This window comes from Bombus fervidus, chromosome 8 (genome assembly GCF_041682495.2).
Source record: "Bombus fervidus isolate BK054 chromosome 8, iyBomFerv1, whole genome shotgun sequence".
Classification (NCBI taxonomy): domain Eukaryota; kingdom Metazoa; phylum Arthropoda; class Insecta; order Hymenoptera; family Apidae; genus Bombus; species Bombus fervidus.
This window is the reverse complement of record NC_091524.1, coordinates 1,112,666-1,135,473: the sequence shown is the minus strand read 5'-3', so window position 1 is coordinate 1,135,473 and position 22,808 is coordinate 1,112,666. Positions and strand designations below refer to the sequence as shown.

Here is a 22,808-nt window from a genome sequence, read left to right as displayed (position 1 = left end):
AAATGCTTTGTCCTTCAAATTTTCTTTTCTCCTCATAATACACGTATAATTCACGATAGTTAAACATTAACATCCTAACTCTTATACTTGTTGGTGGAGCTGGTGGTCGTGTTAATAGTTGATCGTCATACTATGAATATCGCATACTCTATTCTTTCATATTTTGTAACATTTTATGTTATTGTTAGTACATTAACACGCCTGTCCGCGCGAGAAACGGATAGAAGCAATCACCTTTAGTGTTAATTAACAATCACGTTTTTGTATTTATGAAAACACTTGTTTTCTTTCACTTCCTAACTTGTGGACACTTATATAATCCAGACGCAACTGTTAAAAGCAAAATTGAGCATTTTCGAACAATTAGATCGAAAAATAGTTTAGGTTTAAATATAGGTATATATTCTAATAGTATGGTGTGTATTAATGAAACTAAGACATTGTTCATCGGACAAAGATTCCCAATAATTTCAGTCTCTCCGTTCCAGCATATAAAACAGACATATTTACAAGGTGTTCTCCACATCACGTTCTTGGCCGCGTTCTCGTCGGCAACGTGTCGACAGAGAAACTCTATGCATTGGATTCGCAGGTCAGTGGGTTGTCGCGTCGAGTCATTCAAACCGGTGTCAGCAGCGCTCGATTTATCGTGTTCGTCAATCTTGGAAGACTGACCTCCCGTCATGGCTCCGGTTACCGTCCACGACGATGTTACCCACCCTCGCGTTCCACGGCCGCTGCCGCCATCACGTTATCCTGGCGAGCACGCTCCTTTGTTTTCCATTTTATTCCGGTCCGCGGCGATCAACGAACGACAGCGATGAATATCTACGCCGCCGAGCGAACGATAAAAAGACGGCTGTTCCGTGATCGCGACTCCTCTGCACCGTAACGCTCGAGCACCGAGCGTATACGTGAGCACATCGAACCGCGACACCTTGATTATGCGGATGTAAGGAGTGGAATGGCTGATAGTTGACTTTATTTAATATAGGTGAATCATTAGAGCAGCTATTTGTATTATTTGAGTGAGTTTTGTACAAAATGACCGTGTTGTCATATGTTCATTTCATTGGTGAAAAAAGCAAGAGGCACAGCTTTAAAGAAAACAATCGTTGTAATTTATATGGCAATTAAAATCCATGGAGGAAAACGTAATAATCAGTCGTATTTTGCGTGTCTAAAAATTTACGCTGTCAATTAATGTTATATTTTTAATCTTAAATGAGTGTATATGTACTCTTACCGAGTTACGCCACCTTTATTATGTAGGTGTAAGAAATGGAATGACTGATATTTGATTCTTGGAAAAATGCTTTTGCTATAATAGATATTTAGTTCTTTGTTGAAAGTTACCAATTTATATTTGTAAATATGTTTGAGAAAGTTTCTAGTATACAGCATGAATAACCATCTTGACCAGATAATAAGGGTTAAATATGGTTCCACTGCAAATTGATGTTTATGAATATAATGCTAACTGCTTAAATACTTTTATGGTGTCTACGACATATTCTTAAATTTGTTTCAAATTTTACCAATATAATTATAATAGTCAAGCTTCATAACAGTGCTAATGGAGTTTCAAAATGTTTCGTGTAAAACACATAATATATTATTAAAAAGTTTCTATAAATGTTCAAATACATTTGTGAGTCACCGTACTTACGTGTGTCGACATGATTCTACAACTACTAAAGTAGAACGTCCAGCAGAAGGCCGGCGAATGAGCTCGTGACCTTAAACGGAGCACACACGCGAGCGATAGAGGGTAGTAATCAGAGACTGAGAGTGGAAAATCTTACTCTATCGAATTTCATGCTCGTGGAAACGCGACAGCTATGGAAACTTTCGACTTGCTGTTGCGTCGAATAATGATTCCGCGAGCGACGTTTCGAGTGAGTCGCCGAGAGGGCACTGCCAAGTGGTTCTTAAGCGACGTTCACCAACTGTCGAGGATGTGGAGAAAATGAGGAATTGGATTGAATCTTAATATACAATCGCGTCAAGCAGGATTATACAGTGTAGAATGTACACGGTTTTGTTCGATATTGTTGGAGGGCGTTTCAGCGTAAAAAAGATAAAAAGGTGACAATTGAAAAGAATGTGCGTCCATTATTCGATAAAATCGTAAAATGAACATCATCGTGTTTTTTAACATCGTATTTACATTTCATGATAGTTAGTAGTTTAATATATGCTCTTTTTTTGCAAATATGAAAAATATTTCATAAGTTTAATAACACGTACAATAGTAGCAATTAATTAGTAATTAATTGGTAGTAGCAATTTATGTAGTGATGATTGGTAGTATTGAATTAGGTATTTATTATTATTAAATAGCGGACATTTATGCATTTATGAAAAATTAAAAAATGTACACGTGTATAGAAAGCTCATAATATGCAGATATATGCAGATAAAACATCCAAAATACAGCACTTTTTACAATATTTAGTATCTAGATAATACGATCTTCTACTTAATTGTATTATAGTTATTATATGGTTATTATATAGTAGACATTTTGTTTAGATAATAAGTTTGTTTAGATAAGGCGTACTTATTTTTGTTAGTAAACTTAATAAAACTGGAATATGAAATAAAAGAATATAGTATAATATAGATTTGCGAAATTTATAGAAAGTTCTCTAATTACAATATGATAATGATGATTATATAAACATGATATGATTTTTAAACTCCTTTAAGTATATATTTTTAGAATATAAGCTCAATCATTTTCATTTTTAGTTTTTTCAAATATGTGTTTTCACTGGCTATTGTTAATAGCTCAGGACAAATAATTTCAATAGTCACTTTATTGTAATTTGTCACTTTAAATAAAGACCTTCATCCCCAATTCACATCTATCCATTTCAAATCTAATTCAATAACATACTTCAGCTTTCAGCTATTTTACATTAAAATATTCCTTTTTATTCATAAAACGGCATTAGAATAAAAAATCATATTTTTTTTCCTAATCTTCAATTGATAAGGGTATTGATGTTCCTACCTTTGTAAGTCAACATTAATTTTGCCAAAAGTATACGCATATTTTTAGCAACTTTCAGGATTTAGTAATATTTAGCAATTATACCTGTTTTTAATAAAAATAAAAAATCTGAATCTTGTGAAACTCATGTCGTTTTCCTGTGATCTTCAATTGTTCTGTAAATTAAAATCAAAGGAAGCAATTTCCTCTACCATCAGTCAGTTGCAATCACGCGTCGTCTCATCAAACAATTTCACAGAATTCTTTCCATTAACAATAAAGGTCAAAAAACAAAACGAAACGTGAAAAAGCCAGAATAATGAAGAAGAACAATAAAAAAGGAAGAAAAAAAGAATCTGCGCTGAACCCTCTGAATTTCTCTTGAAAAACTTTTCCTTTTCTTCGTTTCAGCGAAAGGATCCACCATCACAGAAAACAGGGGGAGGGAGAGACGTGTATACAAAAGCTATCGGAGAACCATTAATACGCGGATCGCGCGTTTCCACGAGGATCCACGGTAGTGGCGAGAACAACGACAACGAGTACGATGCTTACTCGACGACAAACCAAACCTACAACGAAAAACAAAGATAGACAGAGAAAAAGGAAGATAGATAGATAAATAGATAGTGCGTGTGTATGTGTGTGTGTTTGAGAGTGAGAGAGAGAGAGAGGGAAGAGAGAGAGAGAGAGAGACTGTGCATTGTCCTGCTCGACGATAAAAGGTTTCGCATCGTTGCAACGTGCCTACCTACTGGGACATGGGGCTCCAGAAGACGAAGTAGAAGCAGTAGAAACGCAGAGACGACAAAACGCGTATGAGTAAAGAGAAAGAGAGAGAGAGAGAGAGAGAGAAATGTTTTACTTCTGTATCTCAACCAGAGATCAACCATGGAGAACTCTGAGTACTTACCTCTCACCGGTGAGAATCATGATGGTTTCTGACGATGGAACGAATCACTGGGGATTAGGAGTATGTAGAAGAAAGAATGTTGGCAGTAGACCGCGAATGTTTATGCAAATTTATATCTTTATGAAGATGATTGAAAACGTGGAATCTAGGTAGAAGGTTGTCTTACTCTTTTGGATATTACAGTTTCTCATAAATAAGTGCATAGAAATCTGTAGTCTAGTTGTAGATAAAATGAGACGAATGTTTTGGAATATTGATGGTTGCAGATTGTATGAGCAATAGTGAGCAGGTTGGCTCTGATTGGTTAAGTATGAAAAAATACAAACGAGGTTATATTTTGAAGAATTCGATGGAAAGAAAGCGTTAGTGGTAGATACCATAATTGCATTTTCATTTTTGGTAATTAAGGTTTTGGTGTATTTGTGCGAAAGATTGTTTGAGGTTGTTAATGTTTGTACGGAGTGGTTTGTGAAGGTGGTTTTAATGAGAGTAACCTAGATTTTTCTATGATCTCTAAAGAAGCTCTATATTTTAATATTCAGTGATAACAACAACAAATTACACTGTTCGCCAACATATTAATTTAGATGCTGAAAAAATTCTGAATTTGTCAATTCAATGATGCTGAAACATTCAATGATACGTTACCCATCGTAACGATATCCATGTGGGTTACGATATCCACTAAAATATCAATTCACATTTTAAAATCTAATCTTATCAAAATATGAACTTGCATTCTAAAAGTCCGAAAAATTCAACAATTTCTCTATTAAATGCCAAACTAAACGACTATATTACGACACAGTTGGTGTCTTCTTCGCAACCATCCATCACGTCTGTGAAGGTTCGCCATCTCGACAACGTTGGCGTCGGTATTGGCGGGGTGTCTGCTGAGGCTGATCCACAATGCATCCCCGAGTTGCATTGTGCCGTTGCACGAGACACGAGACACGGTACGGGACGAGACGAGACGAGACGAGACGCGGCAGCAGCAGCGGCATGCAGAAGAATTCTATGAGAGCGGGTGGCGAGAAAGGAGAGGAAGCCAGAATAAAACTGGAGAGAAGAGAAAAAGAGAGGACGACGGCGACGCCAGAAACGATGAACAAGAGAGGCCAAGAAAGAAAGGAGACAAGGGTGCAAAGAGACTCCGTGCTCGATCGAAACGAAAGGGGTTCGGGTCGTATAGGCATTGTTTTTTCACCTCTCGGGTCCCGTACTACGAGGCGAACGGGAGGGGAATGAAAAAGAAGAAATAGAACGAAAGAGAGAAGGAAAGAGAACACGAGTTCTGAATGCCATACCAGAATTTCAATATCTCTGACATGTCGCACACGCGATCGCGGCCGCGTTCTCATTTCAATTGGAAAAACTGATTTCATAGATCGATCACGATTTTCTCGGATGATGATACGATGATCGATAGTAGATATACATACGTACACAGTCTCGTTTATAAATAGACTCTGGATATTCATATGTGTTAAATATGCAAGAAACATATGACTTGTGTGAAAACCACTGGAGGAAGATATGATAAGTACATTCCTTTTAATCTTCTGATTTTGATACTGTTTTATATAACTGAACAATAGTGTTTTAAAATGATGTATTTGAAAAAAATCCTTGTAAATATATGCATTAAGTATGTAATAATTTAAAAAGAAATTTTGTAGTAGCGTTTTGAAAAATGCTAATAACAAAGTTGTTATAATTATATAAATTTGAACATAATGGAAAGAATTAAAAAAAATAATATTAGAATTTAGACTAGCAGTTACATAATAGGAAATTCCTATATACAGTTACTTGTATTCTTTCACCTCCATGATAGTTAAGTTTTCCCTATTTCTTAGTTTCTTAGATTCTAATATATCGTATTTTATCTTACTGAAATTATCTACTTTAATTACAAAGGATATCTTAAATAATGAAAAGAAATATTTTTTAAAATACTTATATATACATATTATGTAAAAATTCTCATCAAGATATTATCGATTCTGTACAATTTTCTTGTCTAAGATTGAAACGTTTGAAGATTCGACAGTTTCCAGAAGCAGCGAGGAACTGATGTTAAAGGATCGGCACTATGATTGCAGCATAATGTGCTTTCGCTTTGCTCTTGCGGCACGGGGTGCCAGTTGTCGTTTCTGTTTGGCCCGAGGCGATTTCCGCCTCTTGGAATCGGTCGTTGTCGAAACAGTATGCAAAAACAGAGAAGAGAAAACCTCGAAGGACGAGGACGAACCGATAGAATCTCAAACAGACGGATGCAGATAGGAAAATAGAGGCGTAAGTTGAAAGAGAAAGGAGAGAGAAACAACCCTCCTGACACAAGTTATCCTATAAACGATGGCAAGCCCGCAGCTACGTGGAGATAATCCGGCCCCCGGGGTCCGCGTGTGGTTGAGTGCTCGCAACAGTTACCATATTTGATTGTATCCCTTCTATCCTGCTGGAATACAAAATAATAACGCGTCCTGTGTAGAATCGAAGGGCTCGATTAACAACGCTTTGCGAAGAGGACGATTTCGGACGAGGAGTTTGCGATGATGGTGAATGGTGAAGAATTGTATGTACAGTTGCACATGAAAGTATTTGTACACTCGTAGAAATCTTTTATGAATATGTTACATCGTTAGTAACAAAAATCTGTATATACCATTTAATAATAATAAAATATAAAATATCGTAGTAAAAACCTTAGTTCTATTCCTTCGACGCATTAAGATACATATTGTTAAAATGTAACACGATTGTATTCACTCCTCCTTTCATTAACAAAAAGCAAATTACAATATTTAAAATACAATATTAAATAAATTATATATACGTGTTACATGAAATCATGAAAATAATAAAATTAATATATTAATATCTTGTAAATCTCTTCTATGTGAAGAGCCACTAATACCTATGTAAATATATATTGTTTATTTATTAAAATTAATTAATTAAAATTACATCTAAACTGCTATCTCCTTGAATTAAAGGTTTTGTAATTTCTAAATGTTTTAATTCTTTTAATTTCATTTCAGAAATTTATTAATAATGATTATACCGATATGTATGTATAATTTTGTAATTTCTCTGAGAAGTGATATAGGTATGTAGAATTCGACTTTTTTATGACTGTCTGCGTTATGCAAAACATTTTGAAAATTTTGAATCTTTTGAAGGATGGTATTGCCTTTATGAATTGCTTGTTTGTCGGAATAAGAAATGGTTTCGTTCTTAGTTTTCTTGAACTATATCTGTGCTTGGTTTAAAATTTTTCTGAATTTTAAAGTTGCTGCATGTCCCTTATAAGTAATAAATAAATATAGATCAATCATCATCATCAACAAATCATAAACAAATACTACTTCATATTACTTAGTAATATTTCTTAGTTATGATCGCGTAATGATAATATTAATAAATCACTATAACGATGATAGCCATGATAGTGATATATCTTTTCGAAGATTTTCATTCAGATTTTCGCAATTTACTGATTTAGAAGGTGACAATAATAATATTGGGATAGATCTTAATATGTAGAAAACAACTGATGGACCAATTACATTGGCATCTTTTGAAGGAAATCGGAATAAAAATTGTGATAAAATTTGAAGAACGTGTAACATATATCATTTTTGGAGTTCTATTTGAACATATGTTTAAAGAACCTAACAGATATTACTATCAAATAGAGAACAAATACAGAAAATTATCAAAGTCACTTAAGTGGACGAATATTATGGCATTGGAAAGGAATCTGCAATGCTACTAGGTCTTAATATTCAATGGGGTCGTTTTTAACACTTATTATACGTTTAAGGTAACTATTCATATTGTATAATAATTTTTACTAAATACGAGGTTGCAATAAATATCTTGCAACTTCCATATATTTTCAGATCGTGTCCAAATTTTGCCAATATGTAATCATGGCAATCGCTTCTCACTATAGTGTTAATGAAATTTCAAAATGTATTACATAATATATGCAATTATACGCAGAAGTGTTTATCTATGGTAAGTGTATGAATACTTTTGCGAACCGCTGTATGCGATGCTCTGCCAATTGCAATAAACAATGCGAGATATAAAAGTAACTTTCCTTACAACATAACTTTCCGTAGGTGTGATATTTCATCGACTCACCATAAATACTTTAAAAACAGCCTCACGTATGAATCAAACTTACCCATACGTTGGTTTTTTGCTGCTTGTGACACCGTTCGCCACCCTGGCGTTGGAAAACGATCGGCCAAAAGAAATCGCGCGTTTGATATGCCGCCAAAGGGATACGCGTGCACGCTCATGTACCATGAAAGAGAGGCAAACAAGGGGGATGAAGAGGGGTTAGTTCAACGAGTGCATGAGAGAGAAAGAGAGAATATTCCGTCGGTTGAGTTACAATTTCGTGTGGGTTGGACGGTCGACTGCAAACACGCTTTTCACCCCATCCAACCCCCGTGTACCCCTTCGTCTGTGTCCTTCTCGTTTCGCTTAAACGTAACAATTATTACCGGAAAAGCGCTGCACACGCATGCGGCAAACCGCGGGGCCCGCCGACGGAATTACATTGATATTAGTATCGTTTCAGCCAGCAGATTAATTAATTAAAACGCGCCGCCTCTTCCCCCTATTTTCGAAACCACTCCCTCGTGTGTACCCCTCGCTTGTCTGGATTTCTCACCGCTGGCCACTTTTACATATGTGTGAAGGTGTATTGTATTTTAGTGTGTGTATGCGTGTGTATGAATGTTTAAAGATTTTTGATAGGTTTGTGGCGGATGTAAGAGTGGAGGTGTACTGGCAAGTATGGATTGTTCTAGAAATTCTGTTTGATGTTGGGCTAGTTTGTACCTTTTTGGAGTTTTGGGTTTAGGATTGTTTATTAATTTCAATGTTTCTTTTTAAAAGGGCGTACTTTTAGAGGAGTGTATACTGGAAAGCTTGGATTACTTTAGAAATTTTGTTTGACATTGGCTTAGTTTATATATATTTTTGATTTTGGGTTTGATTTTAGGGTTGTTTGTTAATTTTAATACTTTTCTTTTCTAGACTTTAAGACAGTTGATACATGGCTGAACTATTGATTGCACATAGACTGTATAGATATTTATGCGTTTGCTATAATTTTAAAGATACAATAATATATATACATAAGATGCATATGTACGTATGTACATAAAATATACAAAGATAAAATATTCTATTTAGATCTCATTTATTCAGTTATGTTCATCAAAATATGAATTTTTATAAACATGGTCAGTCAATTTATAACTATCGTGGCACTTCAATCGATTTATAACAACGGTATACGAATTTTATCCAAATTTATAAATTAATGAGAAATTGATGATTGGAAGTAGCATCTACCAGTATTTTCCTATGGAATCAGCAGATTCTACATTAATCTGCATTTAAATTAGATATAATTTATATAATATAATGCATTAAAATCATACGAGTTTAGTCAATTTATGTATTATTTTTGATGTTATTGCCGATTTCTCAAATATTTAGACGGACCTAAGGGCTAAAAAATTTTAATAAATGTAATAATCATGTAGAATAAAATACTTGATTGAAAATTAATTATACAAAATAAATAAGTTTCTATTTAGATATTTTAAAGATATGATTTATATCAAATGATCGATATAATATCTATATTTAAAAGAAGAAACTTTAGTTTTCTAAAAAGTGTATAAGAAGACGCAGCATATGCATTACACGATAAAGAAATAATAGTTTATATATTTGATGTAGTGTGGAATGCAGAAATAACGTTTTCATTCGTTATTAGATATTGATCGTTTTTAATTGTTTGTTTTTAACCGTTTATTATATTTAATAGTTCTTTACCTTAAACATAAATCTTTAATTTTAGAAATTGAAGTGTTGAGCAGTCCTAATACTATTTATAACGTATAGTTATTATTGGTCTTACATATTGATAATCAGTGTTAATGATAATCAGTGATAATCAGTTTCTGTGACAGAACTATTCATGGCCCCTGTTAAATGATTATTTGATTATAATGTTAATTATATTTGATTAGAGTAATCAGAAAGATTTAACGTAATAGAAAAATGTTAAGGTCAAGTTCCGTAAGACTTCGATTTTTTAATAATACCTTGTTAATCTTTAATTTAATAGGACGTCATTCTATATTGTACATTAGTATATATTTCATGTTAATTGTGTATGTTTTTGAACACATCAATTTCTGACACGCATTCTATATTACCGCAATATCGCTGACTATATTTTTCAAATAGAATATTGATAAAAATAAAGATTGGAAGACAGTCGGTGAAATGTAGCGAAAAGTGTAAATATCTTAATTTAAATAAAGTATTTATTAGTATTAATTTCACTTACCTTTCTTTGCATGCAGAATATCCGCAGGATCCGGCGGCAAGGCTGTACAATGACTTGGACTCAAGCTGGGCTGCAGGGATGGAAACGGACTGCCAGCACCAGATGGATACCTAATGTGAAATAAAATTTTAAAATAGAAGGATTATGGCCTTTGCGCTTTTTCAACTGAATTATCTCTCATTTCTTTAGGGCAATTTTCTAATTTTGATAACTTTCAATGTAAAACTATAAAGATTACGAAACTTTTTACAATCAAACAAATTTTGCAAAAAGGAAAAATTTTAAATAGTGGAATAATATTGAATCGAAAACTACCAACAATTTTTAGTAAACAGAATAATATTGCACTGAAAACTATCAAAGATCATGTTATTGATACATAAATAAGGATTGTGTTATTAAAGAAATTCTAAATGAGATTTAAAGTATGATGTAAGTAATTAAGTAGTAGTTCTTATATAATATAATTTCTGTTGCTTTACTGGTTGAGTTAATATATACTATATCGGAAAAGTTCTTATGTCTATCTCTACACATATTCGTAAAGATACAAGAAAGGATATAAAATCTTACATTTAAAGATAGAAATTTATATCAATTTCTATTATCGTGGTATTTAAAAAAGGGTACTTATACGTAAAATTACTTCTATGAGAAAATTATTCTTTTAAAAATCTTGACATTTCTTCTTGACAAATCTTGACAGTTATTTTATCTACTATTACTTTTTATTATATTATTTCATCTTCAGAGAATGAATACATGAAAGTAATATAATTATCGTGTCATCGTTTGTAATTGCATTATCAAGCGATTTTAATTGTTTAGTCTGTTTTATAATTACGTACTTCAACTTTTTATTTATTTTGTATTTCATACTTTGTACTTTGTATTTCGTACTTTGTATTTCATATACCGTTTAAAATTTAATAAAAAATCTCTTATCAAATTTTTTATATTTCTACATGAAAATTGGCAAATTAAAAAAGCTATCTTTCTTTGCAATCTTTTCAGTTCTCATAAATTACTATACATAGTTTCATAATGGTTTTATAGAGAAAAATGGTACAATGATAAAGGGAAGAATAAGTTACCATGGATTGGGCCTTGGCCAGCCTGTGGTTTGCCCATTCAGTAGCCTCAATTTGTCGTAAACGCTCTCAGCTGGGCTACCAGCACCAACTCCAACACCAACAGCAGCCACCCCTTGCTGCTGCTGTTGCTGTTGTTGCCGTTGCTCCTTCTGTGCTGCTAAATTTCTCAATACCCTATTTATAGATGACACCTAAAATTAGAAATAGAATAAGAGAAATTAATTATAATTAATTGTAACCATAATTTACGTCTTACTTACAATCATTATAATTTATATTTTTATTAACATTCAACGTATTTTTAAGTATATACTTATGTTAATACAAGGGTAATTTAAAGCACGTATGCTTGGAAAGTGAATAATTTTTAACTAGTAGAAAATTAATTATTATTATCAACCATTCACAGAATGGGTACTTAACTTATTATCCCTGTATATATTCAATATAAATTACTACATTAATCATTTCACGTAAAATTTATTCAAAATTAATCATATTGCAAATATATATTGTTCGTTTAAAGATATTTGAAATGTGGTTAATTTTGCATAAATTTTATACGAAATGATCAGTACTAGTTACTGTTTAATATAAATAAAGACAAAAAACTATTTATTCTGTTTCATATTATACAATATTATAATTTTGTATTATAATCCATTATAATCACAATATTATAATGAAATTAATTGAGATTTTTAAATCTGAATATTTACTGATTGAACATTTCTATAACTTACGTTTTAATTTATGATATGAAACGAAATATTTAAAATGGTTAATATAATATTTAAAGAATGAAAATATTAGAAATTTTTGTATACAATGTAGACTTATTTTTAAAATATTTTTAAAGTTATATTGTGATATATTTTCTTCATAACTGTTATTTCACATTCATTACAAGAACATGTAATAAATACAATTTTTATTATACCACTTGTTTCACAAATCCAAAAATTGTAAATCTAAAATCTTAAATACTGTCTTGTATAGATTTCCCATATATTATATTCGTATTATAGATTCATATTATGAGCCCTTGTAAGATCTAATTATGGACATATTATGTAATTGAGATTTCCTTCAGAGAAACCCTACAAAACGAGCTACACATCATGAGCTATGGGACATGCAGATAGAGGAACTCAGAAAAGAAACTTTCATCACTCGTTTATTTTGAATCACGTTTATCTGTACAATATCAGATTCGAGGGACGCCTTTAATAGATTGCGCATTGGTTGGAGAGGCATCGGATTTATTATAAACACGAAACATACCGGCTCAACCGAGTTAAACCATCGAGATAGAGAAAGATGAGAGGAGTTCGGGGGGTGCGCTTCTGCCCGATGAAATGCGATGAGAGCGGTAATTAAAACGATGCGGTGAGCGGCTTGTGCTCCACGAGGGAGTTAATTACCTCCGGCTTCAATTATATCCGTCTCGCGTCACTCCAAGGGGACTTTGGCTTCTGCCAACCTAAGTACGCACTCGCGCGTCTGCGGCGCGAAACACGTGCACGCGGTCGCCTACACGCGCGATGCTACTTCCGTCGATCGACGTGTAGTACGAGAGACCTGGAGCCTGCTATAATTTCTGAGTCTTCGTTGGAATTAAGCGGAATTTCATGAGACCTTCGTGAGATACGACGGGAGAGGTCGAACTGGCGATTGAGTTTTGGGTGTTAATATTAGACCTTACGTTGACATAAGCAAGTCGTATTCACTATATATATATATTAGTGTGTATGTAAAAAACCCTAAATTTAAGGATCGCTAAGACGTTGCGAACGATGCGACGTGATTCTTACCTAAATAATTAAAGAGAACTTTGGCGCGAAAGATAGGAATTTCTGCTCAAAGGTGTTTGAGCGGCTTTGGTTTGCGAATCTTGTTTCGTAAAGTAAAAGTAGCGTAACTGGCTTATTTTGCACAAAATAAATTCTTACACTGCTTATTCCTTTCTAATCTTTTTCGAGAAAGGCAAAACATTAACATCTCAATTCTTTTAGACTGTGTTTAAGCTGCCTCTGTAACTTTGTTAAATGAAACGTTTGGTTTGAAGAAATAGGTATATATCATAGATTTCCGTTATTGTTTTAGATGACACCATATATTTTTTTTATATCCAGATACGCTTCTTATGTCCTATAAGGTACTTGTGTCTGAAAATGATTAATTTAAAACATATTTCTTTCTTAATTTCATCAAATTTAATATATGAAGGACACGGAAAACATAAACACAAGGGTACTGTTCTGTGTCTCTCATTGACTATCATATATGAAATTTTACAAAATGTAAAGGACAAGACTGAGGGAGAGAGAGAAATGCAATATTAGGAAATTATTAAACCACTTATTATCACTGTATATAAATTACTATTCGATATAAATTACTACATTAGTCATTTCACGTAAAATTTATTTAAAATTAATCATATTGCAAATACATATTGTTCGTTTAAAAATATTTGAAATGTGGTTAATTTTGCATAAATTTTATACGAAATGATCAGTTTAGAATCTTGGAATCACTCAGGATATGTCATTTTAAATTATCTACAAATGATTTGTTATATGAAGTTTATTTTGTGTTTTATAAATAATAATTGTACCTAACATCTAGCCTTGTAATTCGAAAAAGTATTGAAGTATATGAGTTAGGTTTGGATTAGGTTTTATATTTTTCGTGATATAAGAGATCAGCTATAATATATTTATTATCTAATTTATTTCTCCGTATTAGTTTTCGTTTTATAAGTATTTTGGACATACTATTACAAAATATAGAGTATAGGATATGTAATTCTAAGGTGTCAGATACCGCGAATGTTTTCTAAACATATTAGAAATATTAAATAATTGTTAGCGAAAGTAGATTGCATTGACTTGTATTTTACTATGAGTTCTATTTATTGCGAATATTTCTTATGAATCATTTGTTTATATGTAGGATAATTGTTTGATATTAGTGGAATTGCATAATATCGATTGAAACTTTTATGAACAGCATTGCACACATAAATACACGCAGTCTTAATTATAGTAATTTATATGGTTTTTACACCTTGTAAATATTTTTAATTACTAATCATAAGTTGTTTAATTATCATATTATTTTGTAGTATAGTTATATTTTTGTTTTAATATATCTTTTTCAGCAATTATCGCGAGGAGTTAAGAGAAAAGAGAAACAGAGATTTATTTTTGTAAATATTTATCAGAACTTTTGTTAGATATTTATAAGACTTTTGTTCCATATAATATTTTTTAAATAGTTTGTAAGTAGACTTCATTGATAAAAAAAATTTTTTATAATTAATTTATCTTGCGAGTGTTTCAGTTTATAAAAATATTGTAAAGATATATTTTATAAAAATATCCAATTCCTAATAAATTTAACTTAAATTGTGTTGTTTAAAGTAAATAATAATATTATTAAAATTTTATTGTCTAAATTTTGAAACAACACTGGGCACTCTATATCTGACTCATAGTCTAAAAAGTCTATCTTACTCATAATATTAATGTATTCATTTAAAAGGAAAAGAAGTAAGAAATGTTATTTAAGAATGAAGTCGGCTGAATCGTGCTGTTGCAGCTAGAAAAGTATACGATTTACAGAATTATATACATATAAGGTATCTATATAATGTGTTACATTTTCTTCTTTTGTATATATATACGAAATATGCTAACACGTAAAGTATCTTATAATTTCGTCAAATATTGTACATAACAAAATCTAACCCTCACAACATTTTCAGTATACTCGTTATCGTTCCCGTTAGCCACGTATATGCGCAGTTGATACGATTAAAACACATTTTTAAAAAATTGTTTTTTCGTCTCACCAAATAAACGCGATCATAATTTCGAAAACGACATTCGGCATTAATGATTGATGTATGTACGTATCGAAGAATATCCAGAGCGCCCCCATTCCCCTTGGTTGTCGTATCTTTTATTTATCCTCTGGCCGACGTGAGCTGCTTTCGTCGGTTCTGTCACTTACAGCTCGTATAAATCCCAGCCAAGTCGTAAAAGAATTCCCACGAACTAAAGCGGTACGTTCTTCTGTTGCCGATAGTTTCGCAATTCATTTTCCAGACGTGTATTTTCTTCCATGCGTCGCCAGCTATTCGCGCGATAACGTTAACGTAAAGTTCTTGTGGTCTCATATAAAACATTTTGGTCCTCCATTTTTAACAATTAAATATTTATTATTAAGCCGTGAGTGTTTATGCACACTAAATATGCAAGAAACGTGTGATGTTTAACATAATGAATTAATAATTTCATGTTCAACACAATATATGAATATTAAATATTAAGTATTAAGTACAAGCTTATGTAAGCAAATATCTTTACATAGACATATTTTTTCAATATCCATAATTTTATTCCAACTATTTTTAATATATATCGACTAAAATGTCTACATAGGTATAAATAGATTGCGGACATACAATATGTAAATTGTAAATTTACATATTTATGAATATAATTAAAAAAATGGTACTTGGATAAAAAATTGTTTTATCTATTAAATATTATAAAGGGTATTATATTTTGGATATTTTATATATTTTTGCATATTCTGTGCACTTTTACATCTCCAAATTTTCCATAAATACATAAAAATCCGTACTCTTGTTATAAATAACAATACGTAAAAATGACATACAGACCTTTAAATATCTGCAAATACATTTCTTCAATATGCTTCATAGTTTACACCCCTAATTTCATATCCTACTCTATTGAAAATACATACATTTAAATCGAAATATAAGATATTTAAATCTGTTCAGAGTTACCTTAAACTAAAGACTTTTTCGTTTCGTCACAAGAAAGATTGTATACAGTATATAGTATACAGGAGAAGAGGAGAAATCGCGTGTCCAAGGATTACGCGCAAAGTTCTGTGATTGGCCATGGGAGATTTTCGTTCCCCAAGGTTTGTTAGACCCGGTGTCAGGGTTCCATAGCGTTGAAGCGAGCTGACATCTCGGACCCATGAGCGGAGTACTGTCATCCCCCTCAGTGCACACGCGGACACACCGTTATCACGAACACGTCCCAAACACGAAACAGACATCGCTGATATTCTCCCTCGACTTGTCTTCGATGTCCTCTGACATTCTGACTTCGATTCTGGACTTCGACTCTTCTCCTTTTAATCTTATCAACATCATCAAAATTGACTTTTGTATAAAGATTACACATGATGTAATTTTAAAGATTATAATTTTAAAGAGCTTTATGCTTTCGTTAGTGATTTTAGATTGGAAATATTTTAGAAGAGGTTGCAGTTGATACAATTTGTTTGAGACTATTAGACTGCGGATTTTTATGTATCTGTGAGAAATGTGAAGATATGATATGTATAGAATTGCACTTAATATGCAAAAATATATAAAATCTCCACAGACACAGTACTCGTTATAATACTTAGCACGTAAAACAATTCTCTATCTACATTCCTTTTTTCTAATTATTTTTATAAATAATGAAGTTTGGATGAATATTCGCAGTCTAGAGATTATATAAGAATAGTGCTTACTGTCTTGTATACTACAGTTTAAAAAACATTGTATTTGGAATATCAAGAATAGTATCAAGTATCAACATTGTGTAATACCACAAATGTTCAAATTTAAAATATTTTGATGATGTTTTTAAATTAGAAATATTGTAGAGAAAATTAAAGTTATATAACGAAGTTTGTTTGAAATTAAAAAAATATGTATATGTATAGATATATCAGTTTCATGATTTTGTGTGCATATTAAATTTAGTATTCATATATTTAGTATTATTTATGTTTAGTATACATAGTACACTTCGTTTATTGGGTGTACGTGACTGCGCAAGCACTTAGTTGCCAACCCAATAGTATTATATTTGAAATGTTAATAATATTATCAAAGTTTAATATTACTCTAATTCGGTACTCTAATTTAGAATATAATAGGATACAATGTGTATCGTTATACAATTTTTTCGTTACATTTCGTGATTTTCCAGTTTATATTCGTCATTCGATATATATAGTATAAATATACGCGCTAACTAGATTCATGCGGAATGAACGTGTTAGGAAGTATCAAAAAACGAATAAAATCAACCACATAAACCAAAATAAAGCAATATACAACCTCCATGCTCCACAATAATCTATAACAGTTCTTTTAGGTAACTTACAAAGTACCAAACCCAGTATTTCCAATTTTCCAGTGTCAGGTCAAACAAACGGGGTTTCTTCCGGCTTTCGTCTTAACGCGATGTCATGAAACGCACAAAAGCGTCCAAGCCGAGTGACTCCTCGACGTCACAAGCCCGACACAATGAAAAGTCGTTGCGGTAAAGAAGGTTCTCCCTGCAACAAAGCTGACGTTCTAAAGAACGGGTGCCAGTCAAACGACAATCCCGCTGTGACATCGAGTGTCCTGGCTGTGTTTGGCCGTTTTTTTCTTTTTTTTTATTCACCGCGAATATCCTTCTCTTTATTCCATTCCAACACATTTGCGCCCTGTGTCACCCTCGTCATTATATCGTGACAATCGTAACCATACTAGAAATCGATCCCACAATGCTTTTTATGTAAGCTTTATGACAAACCACTTGCCAAAGATTGAAATTGGTGACACATTTTCATTGGTTGATCGTGAAGAAAAGAGTTTTACGTTTTATCAACGTGTGTTTAGTATATTTTTATGAGTGTGGAGCCATCATGGATTGCGGCTTTGGTAATGCATTTAGTGGCAGTATGGTTCAACGGTTGATATTTTCTAGTACAAGTTCTGAGTATTATTTCACGTCAAGAGGCTATGAAACTTTTTTACTTAAAGGAATACTACAGCTAGTCACGAAAGTCTACGTACTCATATTTGTGTATTTGACTTATCAAAGAAATTAGAAACGCAATTTGTCACAGAATTCTTTGTACTTACGTATCAATACAATTATCGTTAATATATTTTTAAAATAAATTAAACAAATTAAACAAATTAAAGCATTTTATCCACAAAAGTCTTAGAATTATCTATCTAGTTAAGTTTGTTTCTTGCGTATTTGTAAATTTTGTTGCTTACTGAATCTGATTGGTAATTGGCTATAATTAATTGTTTATTTAAATTAATTGAACGTTTTATTGGTGTTGAACGATTAAGTTTCTAAATATTAATAGAATTTTTACGAATTTTCCCGAAATTTTGTTTTTATCATTAAAACTAAGAAATACAGCATTAAATACATTTGTCTTGATAAGTAAACAACACATCTCTTCTCATTTTTATTTTTAAATTTAATGGAATCGAGGTTTAATTAAGATTTCAAGCTAATCATATAAATCTTTTAAGACAATAATATCGATTAATTTTTAAATAAGAACTAAAAAGATTTTAAAAAGATAATATTCGAGCTGTTTATTTTACGTATTCCGGATATACAAATGTGAAAATTGAATTCAATCTAAATATTATAAAAATTTCTTTCATTTCTTTTTGTTATTTTTCATAATTACAGTTTATATACTTGAAAAGTACCAACACATTGTTTCAAAATAATCCATTTTATTTTGGAGTTATCATTGTTATCGAACCGTTTAGAATAATAGCGAAAATAATATGAAGTCTCTATCCGACACCCTTTTCGATGATTGGCCACCCTCTTCACAGATCATGCTAATTTCATCGATCCACCGGATTCTTTTTAGTTCCTAGTGTGCTTCCCAACTCTCGCCGAGTATCGTTCTTCATGCGAGTCACATGAACTGCGGATAATATCTCCGACCCTTTTATATTTATCATAACGCGAGGTATTATGGTATGTAGCATAAAGAAACGTGTTGAGATACGTACCGTCGACGATCTTTTGATAGAATAATAAACTTCGGGATTTATATCTTGATAAATAAACTTCTGGACGTAATTCAGTTATTTTTTGAGCATTTGAACACTAACTCTATATTCAGACAACAAAATTGAGAAATTGTCAAACGTTAGAGTTGATGATGCTTCGAGTTGAACTTGGTTTCCCAGAAACGCAAATAACAATCGGATAAAATTTAACAAGTTGGTATTGTTTCGTAAAATTCAAATTTGAAATAAACGGCATTTCATATTATAGCAATTTAATAAAGCATATTATAGAGCGTGTAAAGACATCGTACAAAGTAATTTATTGAATAACTCTATAGGAAGCAAAATTCGATGTCTTACACAACATCAACTATATCTATTGAGTTCGTTCATTTAATATTGAAGCAAAGCAGCTCGCATTATCATCGCGTTGATTTATCGTTTATGTGAAACATGAGGCGAGAAGCGGTGGTTATTCAAAACAGGATACGAGCGAGTCGTTCACTGAAAACAGTGTGACATTCGCGTACAGCCCTTAACCAAGACTTTCATGACTTTTAAATAACCCTCGTAAAGTGCTTTTGACCAGGCTTGGATCGGTCGAACTACTATTTCAGGATGTTTTTGTCATAATAAAGCCGCGGTGTATGGGGCACGTTCAGACCCTAGGATAACGGAAGTAAACTGAATGGGGAAAGGAGAGAGGAATCGCACCCTTCGCTTCTTCCGCTTTTCTCGCTTGATACACTTCGCTCCTGTGAATTTATACAGGCTATTACATGATTGGTTCTTATTAGAATAAAATAATTATTGACATTTTCACGTTTGGAATTACATTACTTGAAATATTATTTCAATATTATTTCTTTTGTTCAAGGAATAATCTGAGATGATTATTTCAAAGTGCTATTATTTCAGATGAATCGATAGTATCTGTACCTATTATCAAATTAAAGTAACAGTGTATTTGATAAATAAATTATTCCAAATACGATATTTATGTACCTACACATTTCATTAAGAAAATAAAGATATTTTGCAATTTTTATTTTATCTGTTATTTTGTTTTAAACGAAATTATTTGTAGTATAGAATTTATTATATAAAATGCAGATGAATATTGGAATAAATATAAAAAACGAGGAACTTACTGTAGAAAAGATTTGAAAGGTTAGTAAACTAATTAATTTTTATCCTGAGTCTTCTAACAATTTCTTACAGAGAACAATAGAATGTATTGATTAGTAATATTAGAAAGTGTACTGTGCAATTTACGCTCCTAGTTCCGGAATGGATATATGTATATATATATACTGAATCACACATCATTCGAAATCATATAATTTTGTGTAATGAAATTTTTCAATTGTGTCGACATCGCTGTCTGAGCATTTTTTTATATAGCGGATAATTTTAATTAGCGATAATTTGCATTTACGGATTAGAATTTAACACCCTTTATATAGCAGAAAGCAGTGGTTGCAAAATGTCATATAACCTGTCATTAAATCACCCCTTTTATTCCAAGAAGCATAGTGTGTAGTAGTGGCACCTAAATCACAGGTTACACGATTTCTGGATCGGTTGCTATACGTTGCCACGTAATAAGAGTATATCGTGTTATGCGGTTTCCACTCTTCGACACGTGATAACGATTTAGCGCTTCGCTTCTAAGCACGCCCCTTGTTGTACTGTGCAAGGTATAATTGTCATTTGCTCGAGCAACGTGTATTATGAGACGTATTGAGAGGAACGAAGATTAAAATTTTAGATGAATAGGACATTTAATTTTTGGCTAAAGGTCGGCGATTTAGTGTAGTTTTACAGAAATATTTCACTGAAATGAATTAAACTAAAGAAATAAAATAAAAGTATTTAATATACTGTTCAAATTTTTTCTTATATTTTATATATTATATAAAACTGTTTATGTATCGAATGTATATTAGAAATACGGACCAAATTAAATTGAAGTTGAGACTAGAAAGTATCTTTTGGAAAGGATTATACCTATTATAATAATTTAATAATTTATTTTTATTTTGGCCTCCTCAGCCTGGTAATGGATTTAGCTTATAATTCTTTTCATTCATCTTTCCGCACTCCTCATAACCGAAAACAAACTACTCGCAAATTTACTTAACCTATCCCATTATATTGACACTTTAGCCCTAATTTCAGTATACTATCATTTTATTGCCCCCTTTTCCTTTCCTAGTTCTCGCCGACAATTGACTGTTTTTGTAGTATCCTCCTTTTACTCTTACTAAACTTCCTCTTAACTCCTCACTCCCCCACATCCTTCTGTGTAGTGTTTCAGCGATCCCTCCCTCTTCGCACACATAGCCTATATTTCCTTTTGTTTCCAATTAACCAACAACTGCTCGTCTTTTCCATATTTCTACGTCCTACTCTCGCTATTGATCTCTGATTACGTGTTTTTACTTCCGCAAGTAAGAGGATTACGATTATTTGTTTATCATTGTCAATGATAACAAATGGAATAAAATATCTCAAAAGTATTTAATTTTCAATAACCTTATCTTATATCTTTTATACATAAAATGATAGGGAGAATCGATTTATGAAAAAAAAGATCTATTACTACGATTTAAGTAAAAACCATAAATGTATTTTGCAGGTAATATGTTTGTAGAAAAATTGCAGTGGGATATGACACAGGTTATTAAGTAGTGCAATTTCTAACGTCACTTCAGATTAATTATAGTTCCTCTTAGTTACTAGAATCATTCTGTATATCAATCAGTCACGAAAGCCTACATATACATACTTATCGTATTTTGTGCATAACTTATCAAAGAAAGTAATAATACTTGTCACAAAATTATTCATTCTTATATATGTATCAACATAATCATTATTAATGTATTTCTCAAGGGAATTAAAGAAATTTAGCTATAACATTTAACTCACAAACGCCTTGGAACGAAATTACATCAGAAATTACAAAAACACTAGTTGTTTCAACGTTAAAGAGATATCAGGACATTATTCGTGATTACATATACACAGTATATATATATCTTAATGTGTTTTAACAGTATGTGCCTTAATATAATAATGGTAAAGTTTCTACTAGAGCTTACTTTTAATACCTAACATTTAAGACTGACTGTGCTTCCTGTAAAGCATAACTACAATTTAAATGTAGTTCGACTAAATACCATTTATAAAACTCACGTCATTAAATTCTTTCCATTGTATCAATCCAAAATTTTTTATATTATATTGTATTGAAGTATGGTCGCTGTATGTATTAACGACAGTTTCCACGGGAGGTAAAACAGGCAAATAGCGCAATTTTTCGCCGATTATTCGAAATTGCGATCGCAACGAATTCGTACGTGTCGAAATTGGGGTGAACCGGTGCGGCACGCGTCGATACGCCGATTTGCAGTATAAATCTTGCACCCTACGTTGTCACGATGTCGCGCAGTCACCCCATAACGCGTGGGAAATCACGGCTGGATCAAGTCGAAGGATAGCAGAGGAAAGAAAGATGTGAAACGCGTGCACCGCGA

At 32.1% G+C, this 22,808-nt stretch overlaps 1 protein-coding gene across 4 annotated transcripts in view; it reads right to left on the bottom strand.

The window, feature by feature from the left end:
- Window positions 1–22,808, bottom strand: part of LOC139989779 (paired box protein Pax-6) — a 150,917-nt gene that overhangs the window by 63,813 nt on the left and 64,296 nt on the right. For all 4 annotated transcript variants that reach the window (XM_072008383.1, XM_072008385.1, XM_072008382.1 and 1 more), the window contains exons 5-6: window positions 11,397–11,587; window positions 10,303–10,412 (exon numbers count right to left, since the gene is read on the bottom strand). In XM_072008383.1, coding sequence (XP_071864484.1) covers window positions 10,303–10,412; window positions 11,397–11,587 — 301 coding nt within the window. The remainder of the gene's footprint in view (window positions 1–10,302; window positions 10,413–11,396; window positions 11,588–22,808) is intronic.